Genomic DNA, 14,877 nt, shown 5'->3' on the forward strand with positions numbered 1-14,877 from the left:
ACGCACAGTGGGAGGATGCTCATTGGAATTAGCAAGCAATGGCATTCTCCGATCTGGATGCTCAAACGCATGATAAGACCACATTCATTGGCAAGCAACTGCGTTCTCCGATCTAGACGTAGGGACCCATGACCGGATGATGTTCATCGACGAGCATCCGCCATGAAGGATTAAACCACTTTATTTTTTTACTGTGAGGAGTTAGCAAATTCCTTCGATACCTTCGTTTGTCTTCTCCATTGCAAATCTAAAGTTAGCTAAGGGATGAAGGAGACTTTTTTTTTTTTTAAAAAAATAGAAGAGGCTCCATCACAGACTTGAAACTAGCTGAGGGATGAAAGAGATTTTTTTTTTTTGCCCCCAAGAAGAGGCTCCATCCCAAATTCAAAGCCAATGGAGGAAGGAATTTTTTTTTCCAAGAAAGGATGAGTAGTTTTTTTCCTGACAAGGGTATTGCAGTCTTTTTAATTATATATATATATATATATTAAATGAAAAATTATTTAAACATTTTCATCTACTATCAAATATGACTTTTAAAACTTATTTCCACTCTCAATCTCATTTTCAATCTCTTAAAATCCATCCCTCGTATTAAATAAGGTTTAAAATTTAAATTCTTATTAAAAAAAGTGTTTATATTTAGTGTGTGTGTGTGTGTCATATTATCAGAATTAATATATTATTAGAATTATTAGAACATATGACCATGTGATGATAGTGATATCAACATTTTTGTTATTGTGCTTGTGTGTGTATATATCATATTATCAAAAACAACCATATTCAAAGCACAGGTTAACACTAAATATGTATATTTTTTTAGTAGAAATTTAAATGTTGATTCATCATATGGATTTACTTTTCTTACTAGACTTAATGGTTAATGGTGATGACATTTGAACTTGAATACAATGATTCAGTTGCTAATATCTCATTATTGAGGCAAGTTTTGGCGATAGAAAATGATGTCACATCCTCACAATTGCTCCCGTTAAATAAATAAAAAATTCACTTATCTTCATATTAAAATTACTCTTGCCTTCTCTTAAAAATTGCAATTGTCCCCCACAAAAAAAAATAATGACCTTACATTCTCTTTAAAGTTAATCAAACATTCATATTTAAAAGATTAGAATTTATTTTTAATACTTTTTTAATATTTTTAGTCCTTTAATTTTACATAAGTTTTATTTTAATTTAACCCCTTAATTTTATAAAATTCTTTGACTATTTAATTTTAACATTGTTAGTTTTGTCAACAAAAATTTTTTTATTAAACTTTTAAATATTGACAAAATACTATCAAATGTTGACATATTATATTTATTTTTTAAAATAATAATAATTGATTCAAAAAATAATTATTTAAAACTATCAGTATTATGATTAAATGACTAAAAAATATTTTATAAAATGGAAAGACTAAAATGAATCATTGTATATAATTAATGGATTAAAAGTATGTTTCAGTTTATTAAAAAATATTGTTTATCTTTTATTTATTATAAAAATAAATTTGTGACGGAAATGAAATTAATACATATTTTTGAATTTTCATATAATTTATTTGCATATTTATTTAGTTAATATTTATAATTATATTTTAAAAAAATTATTAATATTTATGTTTGGTATAAATGTTACCTCTATTAGTAACTTTTTCTGGGTCCATCACTGCACCCTCATGTGTTGTCAATTCCTAGCAGCACGTGTACAAAAAGAACTAAAAAATGTAATTTTTTTAATTGAAGTACAAAATTATATTTTAACCAAACAAACTACAGCTGAGCGTGGGCCTTTTGAGAAGAGAACCTGCCAGATCTGCTGCACGCTGCACGCATCATCCATGAAGAAGCCTCTGGAATCGTATTCGTATCTCAATCGGTCTTCTTTGCCCTTTCTACGAATCGGAGGCGATTATTTGCAAAATTTTTCTACATATTCACATTGTTTTCTTCAGCAGTGGTGTGCGGTCTACAGGCTACAAGCATCACGATTGTATCAGAGGCAATGATTTGACACGCGTCATAACCCAAAGCAAGAATTTTCTTTTTCCACTGTATTTTTTTCTTATTAAATTTAATAAAGCTTGTTGCTCCCTCGATGGACAGCTAAGACGAATAAACAATCCTTCTGAATTTTGATTGGTGGTCCGTTTTCCATGAGGCAGGCAAACAATAAAAATGTGCGAATTAACCAAAAATTTTTTTTGGCCAAAAGCGAAATAACCATTTTCAAAGTTTGAATTTTGAAGCGTAAAACGACTATAAAAGCCATTTCCGACCCGCAAGAGATCTTCTGGTTGATTCCCCTTATGTGGTATTGGTAACATTTTAAGCTTCCACAATACAAAAGGGGCAATCTATTAGCCCGAGCCCCTGAAGGATTTGAAACGTTTCTTACCTTCGGCAAGAAGGAGCCTTCTTTGTGGTTTTTTGCTTTCTGGGTTCAAAGAAGGCTCTGGCTTGCACACTTGTTCGTGGTTCTTCATCTGGGGATTGATTCTGCAAAATGATCAGATTATGGGTAGCTTATCTGCAATTGGCGGAGCTGTTTGTGAGCTCTATCATCCATATGCTTTATGGGTTTTACATTTTCAGTTCAGGTGTTGCTGGGGATCTCTCACAAGCTCTTAGTGATTACTTTTACAAGTCTAAGGTGAATATTGAGGTCAAGGAGGAAATGCGAAAAGAGAAAAACGATGACCTGCCTCCTATTGTGTTACTTCATGGAATTTTCGGGTTTGGCAAAGGGGTAAGTAAACTTCTGTTTCCCCCCTGTCTCTGTGATGAATTTGACTTGTTCTCTCCAATTCGATGAATCTCATTCCATTTTTAATCCTCAGCGATTGGGTGCTTTATCGTATTTTGCCGGGGCAGAGAAGAAAGATGAAAGGGTTCTCGTCCCTGATTTGGGATCTTTAACCAGTATCCACGATAGGTGAGTGATTGAGGTGTAGAAACTTCCATTATTTTTCTGGTTCTTGTTAATGGATTTTCCTTTTAGGTTGCATTGCTCTTGATTTTGTGCTCGTTTGGGAAAGTTCTGAAAAGGGTTTTGTCTCAGGGCTCGCGAATTGTTCTACTATCTGAAAGGCGGGCAAGTCGATTACGGCGAAGAGCACAGCATTACTTATGGCCACTCGCAATTTGGACGAATCTACGAACAAGGTTCGAGGATCGGCTTGCTCTGCACTCTGTCATGTTCTTCTAGTCTGTTTTTTTTTGTTTTGTTGAATGAAAACAATGTCTTCACAACTTGGATGCAGGCCACTATCCTGAGTGGGACGAGGATCATCCTATTCACTTCGTTGGTCACTCAGCTGGAGCACAGGTTGCTCGTGTCTTGCAACAAATGCTCGCTGATAAGGTTAGTCCCAATAAGTTGTTCACTGTCATGCTGATTGTCTGTAGTGTGGAGAATGAGTTGTTGAAGATTATTTGACATGCTGTCTCCAGGCATTTAAGGGTTATGAAGTCACTTCAGAGAACTGGGTTTTGAGCATAACGGCCTTATCAGGAGCATTTAATGGCACCACAAGAACCTACTTAGATGGCATGCAGTAAGTTCCTATCTATAGACTTATTCTTGTTTATCCAACTTGGAGGATACCTACCTGCTAATTGATATCATTTTGTGGCATATTTGAAGTCCTGCTTTTTCTGATGTAGAAATTATAGCTTACACTTGACATTGAGGGAATGATATCATTCATAACAATCTATTACTGATGTTATCTTATTGACTAGATATGGGGTGATTGGGACAGTTTCTATTGACATTAGTGTGATAGAATAAATATAATAAATTGGAACTGAGAAGTTCCTTTGGTACATATATGATGAATCAAAGGTCATGCTGCCATTGGCAGCAAACTGGTAAATGTGATCTGAAGTCTCAAAAGTGGAGTCTGCACTCAAAAAGACCATATACTTTCTTGGTTCAATTGAATGTTATGAGTTTTTTCATTGGCATGGTGATAATATACGTCACTTTTAAATTGTTTATGTACTGTTGCTAATCTTTAGAATTGTGTTCTCCGTTGAACAAACTGTGATTACTAAAACTAGTGATCTTGAATTTGAGCTTGTTTTAGGCCAGAAGATGGGAGAACATTGAAACCTATTTGTCTGCTACAAATTTGCCGAATTGGAGCGATAATTTATGATTGGCTGGACATTTCCATGCTGAAGTCGTATTACAATTTTGGATTTGATCACTTCAACATGTCATGGAGAAAGACGGGCATTTCAGGTCTTGTTGATTGCCTTCTCGGAAATGCCGGTCCATTTGCTTCAGGGGATTGGATCCTCCCTGATCTTACAATTCAAGGATCTATAAAACTCAACTATCATCTACACACGTTTCCAAATACGTACTACTTCAGCTATGCTACCAAGCGTACTAGGAAAATCCTAGGTGTCACACTTCCTTCAAGCATAACTGGAATTCATCCACTGCTTTTTATAAGAGTTTTGCAGATGTCCCAGTGGCGACATCCTTCGGACGTGTCTCCCCCTTACAAAGGATACAGGTATCCAAAGCATTAGACATTGTCTCACCTTTTGTTTGAAGAATGCTGGGTTGTAACTAGAGTTAAGCTTGACCAATCAAGCACACCCTGTAATTGGTGTTGCAGGGATGAGGACTGGCAGGACAATGATGGAGCGCTAAACACGATATCCATGACCCATCCTCGCTTCCCAATTGAACACCGAAACCATTTTGTTGAAAAGGATTCAGATTGTGAACCCTTGCAGCCAGGGATCTGGTATGTGATATGCTGCCTTATTTTTTCTTGGGTCCAAATATCCAAATAGTACTTACTGATAGAACCAAACATGTAGTCTTTTTATAGGTTGACTTTGCTAAAGAGAAATCAGATTATCATATTATAGCACTTACCATCAGTTTTCCACTATTTTGGGCATTTCAGTATGTATTTATTATGTAATTGAAAATATTCTGGACTCGATGCATCCTAAATATTAATGAAACTAGAACAGTATGTCCCTGCATTGGAGGTGGATATTTGAACATGAAAAATAAGTAAAGTGAAATAAAAAAAAAAAAACACGAGAACTGTTTAAGAGTAGTGTTGATTAATGAGATTTGAAGAAACAATGATTTTGTGCTAGGGAGGTCTTGAACTTGTTAAAGGGAAATTTTGTTACCGACCACTTTCTACCCATGCAATTTTCATATCGGAAATTCTTTAATGGAACTGAATTGAATCATGATATTTGATGAAACAGGTACTACAAGTTTGTGGAAGGTGATCACATTCTATTCATTATTAATAGGGAGAGAGCTGGAGTGCAGTTTGATTTAATATACGATGACATTTTTGGACGTTGCAGAAAGCACGTTTTTAGGAAGAAGCTTCCGACACTTCCTAATGAAATTCATCATTAGCTTAGCATATGTGCCTTGATTAAACAATTTTAAGAGAAATATGAAAGAAAAAAAGGCCATTCTTTGCCTTCAGCCCTTCAGGATGAGTCAATATTCACCTTTGTAAATGAGTTCTCTTTTTCTTTTTTCTTTTTTCTGCCTTTTATGCTGCTACCAAGTCCTGTAGGAAGATATCAAACGCTTATTAATAGTGGATAGATTGTCTTTTTTTTTTTTTTTCCGGGCCGGAATAGTGGATGGCTTGTTACAACATGCAAAATTCTATTTTTTTTTTTTTAAGAAGTTATTTCTTCAGGAGTCGTGCATATTCTGGAATCTTACGATTGTAGAGTTCCTTGATGATGCTTGTAAGAACTACGAACGCTAGTGCGAACTTTTTGGGACCCAAGCAGTAGTCTGATCTTGATGAAGTAAAATAGTTACCAACCCTTTTTCAGTGCTTTCTTCAGTGTTATGTATACGAACTCACTAATGTCTAGAGATGAAGGATCATGTACCAGAAAAATCCAGTAGTGTGCAGAAGAGAATGATTTCCCGCCAACGGAAACCAGAGATGGGTCCGCAGTTGATGAATTCTAGACGTCTCGTTAATACCCAAATAGTAATTAACATCAGCCCAAAGAAAAAGTAGTATTACACTATTACGTGTATTCTGCGTAGCAACCGTTAAAATCAACAAGCATTCCATTTATACCGTTCTCGGCCTTTTGGTTAATATCAAACAAACATGCCATTTCTTGGACGTCTTGCCTTGACAGCGATAACTAATTACAAATTTTGTGGAAGCCGGAATTTTGTACCGTCTGGATTCACTATCTCAGCATATATTGAGGTTTTCAATTTTACTATTATCATTGATGGTAGCCTAGATGCTACAGAACTTGGCAATCCCATATCTTTCACTTGGAGCACTTCGTCTCGAGAGGTAATTGGAGCTTTAATAAAGTTGCAGATTTCAATCTTGTTAATACAAAAGCAAAAAATTCTTACAGGCGGAAATCAAATTACATATGGGGGCAATAGAAAAAGAAGAGCAAACTGTCAATACAAAAACCAGAAGGGGGAAAACATTTTCTCATCATCCAGTACAGACATGGCCCAAAGGGCTCAGGCGTTGACTAACAAATTGTGAATTCATCATTTGACATGGACTCTCTAGACAGCTAAGTAACTTACAAAATGCCGGCAAAACACAACTACCTTGTAGAGAGAGCTGATAGGTCAAATAAATTCTTCATTATAGCCGGGCCTCAAACAATCAATTTCTCGAGACTACTCTCCTCATCCACCAGTCCCAAGTCATTGATCATAGAATATGTCATTATTATCTGGTGGATTTCAGAATAAACAGCCAGGATAAAAGAGCTCAAATAAGCCTCAGTTCATACTCTCCAGCCATCGTAATGTATCTCACCCACGGAAGGGCCTGATAACCACTCTTCTCAATGATCTTCAGATATCTTACCTGCAAGTACTTAAGCAGTCATCAAATCTTGATCTAGCCGGTCAATGTTTCAGTTGCATTTTCAACATTGCTACGTTAAGTCATGAATTGTTCCCCAGATAACAGAAATGTATCACATAGGTGCTACTGTTTAGTTCACAAAGCCTCGCCCCGCCTGTGAGAAACTGACTGAACAATATCAGATCTATATAGTTCACTACTTCACTCAAGTCTGCATACCGCAGCGATCAAAATGATAGGTGAGAAAAGTTTCTGACACCACAAACCAGCAGGCAAGTAATAATGAAAGGTTCTCTAATTGACTACATCTATGAATTTCAACATAATGACTCCCTACGTTTGATATTTAATTGAGGCACCCTCCAAAATGTGATCAGATACAACAGGGCAAAATTTAAGGATGTACAGACTATTTCCAGTACCAAAAAATTAAGGACCAGCAATATTATGAATGCAAGAAAACTCGTGTCCATATAGAAATACCTGTATCCCAGAAACAGTAAAATATGGTATTTCAAATTTCACACGTATAGGAGCTTTTCTCTCGGGAGTTGCTTCCTCAGCTGTTATGCTGGGAAGACGAAACTCTGCCCTTAACATGTATTCCTGAAAGCATGGAACACAAATTTTAAATCCAATAATTCACAATTGAATTAAGGTATTAATATTAGATTTTAAATAAAGGATAAAATGCCACTTCAAGTCAACAATACCTTCCCTCCAGGAAAGGATCTTATTTTCCAGATTAATGCATCCTTTTCAGGGGCATATGATGCAGATCCCATTGATGTTCGAACATTTGGATTGGTTGCATCAGCAGGTACAGGCAACTCAATCTCAACGTTTGTGGCAGTGCTGCATATCAAATTTCACAAATTAAAAAATTTAGGCTAATCTCGAATCTAGAGCAAAAAGCTCACAGTACATACATTAAAAAGGAGCAACTATACTATCTCCCTTGCAAGAACAGGGGGGAAATGAAATCTCAGTACCTACGTTCCTTGAATTGACTCCTAGCTTTTACCATAATCTCAATCCGGCTTTTTGAATGCCTTTCAACTTGAGCTTCCACCCAAATTAAAGGCTTAACCTGAAACGAGGGGATAAAATCAACGCTTAGAATTAAAATTCCTTCTCTCTCTCCTTAGCCATCTCTAGTCCCCCACACCACATACGCATCTATGTGCAAACAAATATTACCCCTCAATGGAAAAGAATACATTTCATTTATAGAAGATGAACCTGTGTGCTAAGCCTATATGTCATCAAATCAAATGATCCATCTGGTGGTATGAAGGAAATCGTTCGATCATTTTCAAATCGGGCCAAGCGAACACACCTTCATCAAAATGTCAATAAATTTTTTAGAACAAGCATTAAGATTAGAGGCACCTTATTGTAGAAAGAATATTAATATTGTGTTATAAATAATCAACCTAGACTGCTTTTCATAGACAAGAGACTCTAGGATACATACTGATGAAATTTGATGTCTTCCAAGTCAATTGCCTTTCCCTTTGTCGCCCTTCCTTGTGCCTCTAATAATACTCTATCATTTAGTCCAAGTTTACACTCAGGCATGCCACTGTATGGGATAAGCCAAAGATGTCATCTGAGTTTCCACATAAATATTCTCTAGCAAGATGTTGGATAGATTAACGGAAATATCACCGTAAACATATCCACGTCATTCTCAACATAAATATTCTCTGCAGTTTATTAGGCACCAGATCCTAAAGAATACCTTAGTAGTTCCAATTGAATATAGCAATCTGTAAGCATGTGCAATCAGTAAGCATGCAAGAACATGCTCCAAACTGCCAATTGCAATTTCATACCTCAAAATTACACTGAACACTTAATCCAAAAAGAAAAAGAAAAACGTTGGACACAATAAAAACTACATGAGATAGATAAAAATGTCAACAAAGCAACAGAAGCCCAAGACAAAAGCAAAAAACCTGAGATTAGCAACATGTACTAACTTGCAAAACCATCATGATTAGATGAAGCAATCAGTTTGAAGAAACAAACACCATGTTATCAGCACACAGCATCCAGAAAAATCGTAGATAAGATTTGCAAAGAAAGAAACAATTTTTTTAGTTCTGCTGATGCATATAACAATTTTAGAACAATCTCCATGTAAACAAACTATTAGGAAAGATACAACCAAGTCCAACCTACTCTAAAAAGTAAATATTGAAATTTCAGTAGTGACTCCAGAAAAGTTACACTGCAAAACCTGTCACCTATGGAGAATATTCCACACATTTCAGCAGTTTGAACTTTTTTAGGATGGTTAACCAAACCTCTTACATTAAAAAGTATTTCATATTGCACACCTTCATCAAATTTTGATAATGATTTGCAGCTGGTGCATTTGATTGAACACAATGATTTATCTCCAAGTACTGGAGTTATGCTACATCCCCCTCCCCCAGGTCTGTTTTTGGGGGAGTAGGGGCTATATCTGTTATAGGAGTTACTGCTAATCGTCATTGCATTGTAGGGTTGCCAGGCAATTACAGGGCCAATTTCAAATTTTCACCGAACATTAGATATCCCACTCGAGATTTTCTTCTCTGCCTGTTATTCAGATTTTGGGAGGAAAGAGGAGGCATATGGTGCATTTCACTAGATCAAAATGCTCAAATTTCAGCCAAAGGTTTCTCACTGTGAGCCTTCCTCGGAATGGAATGGTTTCCCTTCCTTTTAAATGGACTTGTATATTCATGGTTAAGGCCCTTTCTCTAGGCAAACATGCAAAGGAATTTGAGATCTCTGTTTAGCAGCTTTCCTTTATTTTTATTTTTCCTTTTCTTTATTTTGATCTCAGGAGGATTCCAGATCCAATCATTCCTTATCATTCTTCTTCCTCTATAAATTCTTCCTTGACCATAAAGCTAAGAGAATCATCAACCTGTAAAGCTAATTGCTAACCTAGTTTGCTAGCAGTTTATCTCAGGAGCTTGAAACTCAACAGATCTGGACAAGTAGAAAACAAACCTCAAATATGTTCTCATCTTCAGTGCTCCAACAACATCAGACCTGATTATTTGCCCATTGCTATTGACAAGTATATTAACACTCTCCACCACATCCAAGAAAACCTGAAAAATGAAAAAGGGAAGATGTCAACTGGTGAACAAAGACCATCATAGTACCAATCAAAACGGGATTTCTTTTCAAAAGAAAATAATAGACACCTCATTTTTCTTATAATTTATGCCTTCACTACGCCAAGACACAGCGTTAGTTACAGCCATGGGAGGCCTCTGTGTAACTTCCATTCTGTAAGCATCAGTCTTGATAAATTCACTTAGAATCTTTGCCTCGGTATACTGAGGGTAGCCAAAGTCCATAATTTCATCAAGGAGTTCGTACTGCCAATGAGTAAAAATTACGGTGATTATCCATCTGCTTCTAAGTAAAGGATAGAACTGCATTTATCAATGTAATTAATTAAAAGAAAAATTAAAAGGTCGCTAAGCATTTTACCACAACAACAAAGTTATCCCTAAGTGATTCCTCTTCCAATTCTTCAAAATAGTGCTTAAACACCTGGCATAAAGAAAAGGATAATTTGATGGCATCTAGTAACCGTTTCTATAAATTCTCAAATCTGAACGTGTTTAGAACCATAATTACCAATAATGCTTACATCAACTATACGATGTAGGAAGAAAAGAAGGCTAGCGGCATTGCAGTTTTGCCTAGCTGCTATCATGAGGTAGACATTGCTATGCTGTATAAACATGTAGGTCACACCATTATCATATACAACTGGATCTTGAGATTGCGGATCTCCCTGAAGCATTGCAAAACACCAAAGGCAGCTGAACTTAGTTTTCCCGTAATGTAGAAAGACATAGAAATTCGTAGCGTGGCGAGTAAAGGAAAATTCACAAACAAATTTACATATTCTCCAATTCCACCCCTAGTAACTCAAAATTCAACAACACCGTTGAACCATTCAAATCTAAAATTCTTCCAAACAACATTTAGAAAGCACTGAACAGAAATTGAGCGTTGCCTCTGCTAAGTTAAGTTTATCTAATGCAAACGAAAAATGCATGTACACATTGTTTTCCCACTTCGCTTCCTATAGTTTCTGCAGAACCAAGCACCGGACTAAAAACTGAAAACGCATCGATCTGTTGCAACACAGAAACGAACCTCTTTCTCGATGAGCTTGGTGAAAAAGCGCTCGGCTTCGACGGCAGAGACATCGCCACGGTAGTCGCGCCAAATGAGAACACGGCCTTTGATGTCAAGAAGGAAGAGAGCAGAGGCTGCCCCTGCCATTGGTGAATGCTTCGTATGGATCCCGAGGACCGGATCCTATTGGATCGGATTGGAATCAGATCGGATCGGCGGTACAGAGACGGAAAGTGAATCAACCAGAGGTAGATCTAGATTCCAAATATGTACGCGGGAATAAAATTGCAGAGCCTAGGGCTAAGCCCGCCATGTAAGTGGCAGAACCATAATTTTAAAGGTTAGCGTCGAGTTTCTGCAGTTACAGGGTGGGAAATTGCAAGAGCTCCTAGTTTTATTTTCGGAGATTCCTAATGGAACAGACGATAGTTCGCGGTGTGGACGGTGCTAGGGAAATTTTTCTTCGGTACAAAGAAACTGCAACGACGACGTTGCCACATGCCATGCCTTAAAATTAAAATGTTTTTTTTTTTAAGGGAAAGGTTACAGTAATATCATAAATCTTAAATTCTTATATGAATTATTTTTTATTTTTTAAAAACAATACAATTTAATTTTTATTATTAAAAATTAATTTTAACAGTTAGGTATAAAAAATAATGAAAAAAATATTAAAAAGCATAGAATAAAATTATAATTAAGGACTAAAAATTACAAATAAAAATCTAAAAAAATTATATAAATTTCTTTCTATTATCTTCTATAATTTTTTACGTTATTTGCTATCTTTTTTTTATCAATTAATGGTTAAATTAATTTTTATTAATAACAAGAGTTAGATTATAATATTTTTAAAAATTAAAAAAATAATTTATACAATAAATAAGTTCAAGCTCTATCATATTATTGATGTAAAGTTTAAAATAATTTACTTATTTATTCTTTTTTAAAGGAATAATAACTATATTTGTTATAAATATTTTATTTTTACCTTTTAAGTTTTTAACTTTTAGTTTATTAGCATTTCATGTGCCCTGCGACTTGACTTGAAATTTTATTTAACAAGGGAAATTTCAGGTATCCGTGAATTATTCATTCAGATTTTATATTAAAATAGATAGAAGGGAATAAAATAAAAAATAATTTTGCAGATGTTAAGTATCTCTTTTATTTATTTATTTTAAAAAATAATTAGATAATAATGAATTCGCTTTCCGTCAGGCAACGACGAACCCAAAGTCATAAGCATTGTTTTTTTTTTTTTTTAACCACAAAGCATATGGATTTAGATTCTAGTTCAAAAAATATAAGATATTTTTGAAGGGTTAAATATTAAAAAATATAAGATATTTTTAGTATCTTAAAGTATAATCATTGTTTTTTTTAAGTGTCTTTAATGAATAAATTACTTTATATTTATTTTAAAGTAAATATTTTACTAAATATGAGTAAATATGAAAAGTTAGTGTTTAGTTTGAAAATAAGAAACTATTTCATTTGAGATAAGATTTAATTAAAAATATTTTATATTTTTTAATAGAAAGAGTACAAGGCATAACACTATTTCATTGGCATGTTCTTGCTAACCTTAGATGAAGAGCTAGTATTATTCCTTACCTGTTGTATTTCGGATGACTAAATATCTTATCTTTCTGTTAATATTGATCAATATGCATTCTTTCTTAAATCTTCTTTAGAGAATAACTCAAAGATTTTAACTGAATCACCATACATTACAATTTTATTATTTTCTCATAGATGTGATCACATTCAACATTGATTATGATTATTTTTTTGTAAGCTGCACACATTTTTTATTAAAGGCAATCTTATTTAACATAGAGTTGGGCATTCAATATGGGCACATTTTTTAGTGAGAATTTAAATATTAATTTGTTAAGTTATAAAGGACTAATCTTTTCCACTAGATACAATTTAGTTGGTATTGATTGTGATTATTTGATCGACAGAAATATATCAAAAGGTAGAAAGTAGAAACATTGGATATGGAAGCAAAAATTTATGCTTAACATTAATATTAATAGTTATTATATATTATTTCAAATTAAGTGTTTATTAAAAGAATAGAAGTTTGAAATTGATTAAAATTAAAAAATTACAAGCAAAAGATAATTGTAAAAGACCAAAAAAAAAACCATGGCAACATTAAAATAAAATAAATATAGCTATTCCAATAGACAAACAAAATGTGAACTAAAAGTGATATAATATTTGAGTGGTTAGAATCATAATATTTACTCCTCCCCAGTAAAAATTTCGCAATATCCATCACAAATTCACAATACAATAGTGAGATATGTGTGTGTAGTCTTGTTATTAAATGTTATTTTTGCAATATGTAGATAGTATGATTTTAAAAAAATAATTTTGTAAAACATGAAAATTGGAATGTTGAGAATAAATCATTAATCATTATTTCAGAATAAAATAAGAAGCTTTCCTGAGAAACTTTGACATGTTTTACTATTTTATAAAATTTATTTTATTAACAAAATTGAAGTGTACTAATAAGACCACATGGAGCCAAATACAGCAGTATCAGCTGCAAAGAGTTCATTTTATCAATTTATAACTTGGTAAATACAAACAAAGTGGTTTCTTAAACCCAAAAAAAAAAAAAGCCAAAAAAAAAGTGGTTTCTAAGTCAGCGGCCAAAAAAAAAAAATGAAGATCCCTTCCAGTGGATAACATGACTCAGTGACATACCACCATTTCACTGACTCTGCATCTGCCTTTCTTTTCAAGTGGCATGACATTGTCATGAGTCCTTCATATTGAGGTTTCAAATTTGTTGAAAACTCTGAATAATTTTGATATGATATATGATCCTAATAAATACAGGAGGCTACTAACTCTACCATATGATTATATGAACATACACAATGGCTTCAAAAGTGATGAGAGAGAGAGAGAGAAAGTGATCATCTTCCAGTGAATATGCCGCTAAAGACCTCACTGTCACCACCTAGTGATGCTTCCCACTCTGTGGAGGACATAACAATCTGTGACAATATCACCACAATCTCCCTCATTTCTGGCCTCTCAATTGGTTCTTCGCGTAAGCATCTTTGAGCTATTTCTAACATCTGCAACATTCACTTTCGCATTAGAGGCAAAGTCCTATAGTACCACCCAGTGTCACTCTATCTCACAAGGACTTCTCGGACTCGCAAAAATCTGCACTAAACCATGTATAGCAACATGGTTCCAGATCTTTTGAAGTTGAGAATCTTTGAGGTTGGTGAAGTTGAATGCAAAGTACTATTACTAATACTTTGCATTTAATTTCACTGATTAACTTCAGAAGATCATTTTCACTAGTGCATACATATAAGATATCTATGATATCAATGGAATAAGAACAGTAGTAAGGTTTGGAAGGGGCGTTGAATCTCAAGAATTACAATTTTAATATGATAGAGACGAGAACAATATCTTAGCTAGCCTCCATTTTCTTTTCTGCATTATTGATTGTTAGACATTTTCCAACTAGAGTTGAAGAGATAAACAGTACATTTGGTTTGTGAATCATAACGTTTCTTCAAGCATAAGAACAGGATAAGCCAGCCTAGATGCTTGCTAAAATTGGTTACTGTATAGGCTGTAGTTGATTCTGAGACTAACAATATACCTAAAACTCACAACAATTCTAATCGTATACCCAGTTATAATCTCGTCAAAAAAAATCGTATACCAAATTATGATAATTTTTATAATCATATTATGTCAATTCTACAAGAAAATAAAACTGAAGGTGAGCATTATATATATATATATATATATATCTAACCTTGAAGACATCCTCCATAGGA

At 34.3% G+C, this 14,877-nt stretch overlaps 2 protein-coding genes across 4 annotated transcripts; one reads left to right on the top strand and one right to left on the bottom strand.

Annotated features, from left to right (window-relative positions):
• The first annotated feature begins 2,291 nt into the window (after window positions 1-2,291).
• On the top strand, window positions 2,292-5,860 carry LOC129298544 (uncharacterized). 3 transcript variants are annotated; one of them, XR_008590377.1, is made up of 8 exons: window positions 2,292-2,757; window positions 2,849-2,943; window positions 3,070-3,173; window positions 3,272-3,372; window positions 3,462-3,565; window positions 4,100-4,537; window positions 4,605-4,774; window positions 5,259-5,498. XR_008590377.1 is itself a non-coding variant. In XM_054936960.1 (8 exons), exons 1-8 carry the CDS (start codon window positions 2,515-2,517, stop codon window positions 5,416-5,418), a joined length of 1,401 nt encoding a protein of 466 aa, XP_054792935.1. In that variant the 5' UTR covers window positions 2,293-2,514; the 3' UTR covers window positions 5,419-5,860. The 3 variants fall into 3 exon arrangements, 2 of the variants coding, with proteins under 2 accessions (XP_054792935.1, XP_054792936.1); XM_054936960.1 differs by having other exon boundaries at window positions 2,293-2,757; window positions 4,619-4,774; window positions 5,259-5,860; XM_054936961.1 differs by having other exon boundaries at window positions 2,295-2,757; window positions 4,643-4,774; window positions 5,259-5,860.
• A 487-nt stretch (window positions 5,861-6,347) lies between these two features.
• On the bottom strand, window positions 6,348-11,497 carry LOC129298546 (AP-1 complex subunit mu-2). Its single transcript, XM_054936962.1, has 11 exons — window positions 11,063-11,497; window positions 10,548-10,694; window positions 10,385-10,447; window positions 10,093-10,269; window positions 9,893-9,996; window positions 8,361-8,468; window positions 8,126-8,222; window positions 7,876-7,973; window positions 7,597-7,738; window positions 7,367-7,489; window positions 6,348-6,883 (listed from the first exon to the last, which is right to left on the bottom strand). Exons 1-11 carry the CDS (start codon window positions 11,189-11,191, stop codon window positions 6,785-6,787), a joined length of 1,287 nt encoding a protein of 428 aa, XP_054792937.1. The 5' UTR covers window positions 11,192-11,497; the 3' UTR covers window positions 6,348-6,784.
• Window positions 11,498-14,877: the final 3,380 nt, after the last annotated feature.

The sequence above is a fragment of the Prosopis cineraria genome, unplaced genomic scaffold (assembly GCF_029017545.1).
Source record: "Prosopis cineraria cultivar Desert tree isolate PC_DT_omini unplaced genomic scaffold, ASM2901754v1 PC844, whole genome shotgun sequence".
NCBI lineage: Eukaryota > Viridiplantae > Streptophyta > Magnoliopsida > Fabales > Fabaceae > Prosopis > Prosopis cineraria.

What these genes read in the sequence shown, in the direction of transcription:
- LOC129298544 (XM_054936960.1), top strand. Translation starts at nt 2,515, where the DNA reads ATGATCAGATTATGGGTAGCTTATCTGCAATTGGCGGAGCTGTTTGTG. An exon ending in ACCTACTTAGATGGCATGCA is followed by an intron (nt 3,566 to 4,099) that starts GTAAGTTCCTAT and finishes AGCTTGTTTTAG; the next exon opens with GCCAGAAGATGGGAGAACAT. An exon ending in CCCTTGCAGCCAGGGATCTG is followed by an intron (nt 4,775 to 5,258) that starts GTATGTGATATG and finishes TTGATGAAACAG; the next exon opens with GTACTACAAGTTTGTGGAAG.
- LOC129298546 (XM_054936962.1), bottom strand. Translation starts at nt 11,191, where the DNA reads ATGGCAGGGGCAGCCTCTGCTCTCTTCCTTCTTGACATCAAAGGCCGT. An exon ending in GGGATAACTTTGTTGTTGTG is followed by an intron (nt 10,270 to 10,384) that starts GTAAAATGCTTA and finishes ACTCATTGGCAG; the next exon opens with TACGAACTCCTTGATGAAAT. An exon ending in TAAATTATAAGAAAAATGAG is followed by an intron (nt 9,997 to 10,092) that starts GTGTCTATTATT and finishes TTCATTTTTCAG; the next exon opens with GTTTTCTTGGATGTGGTGGA.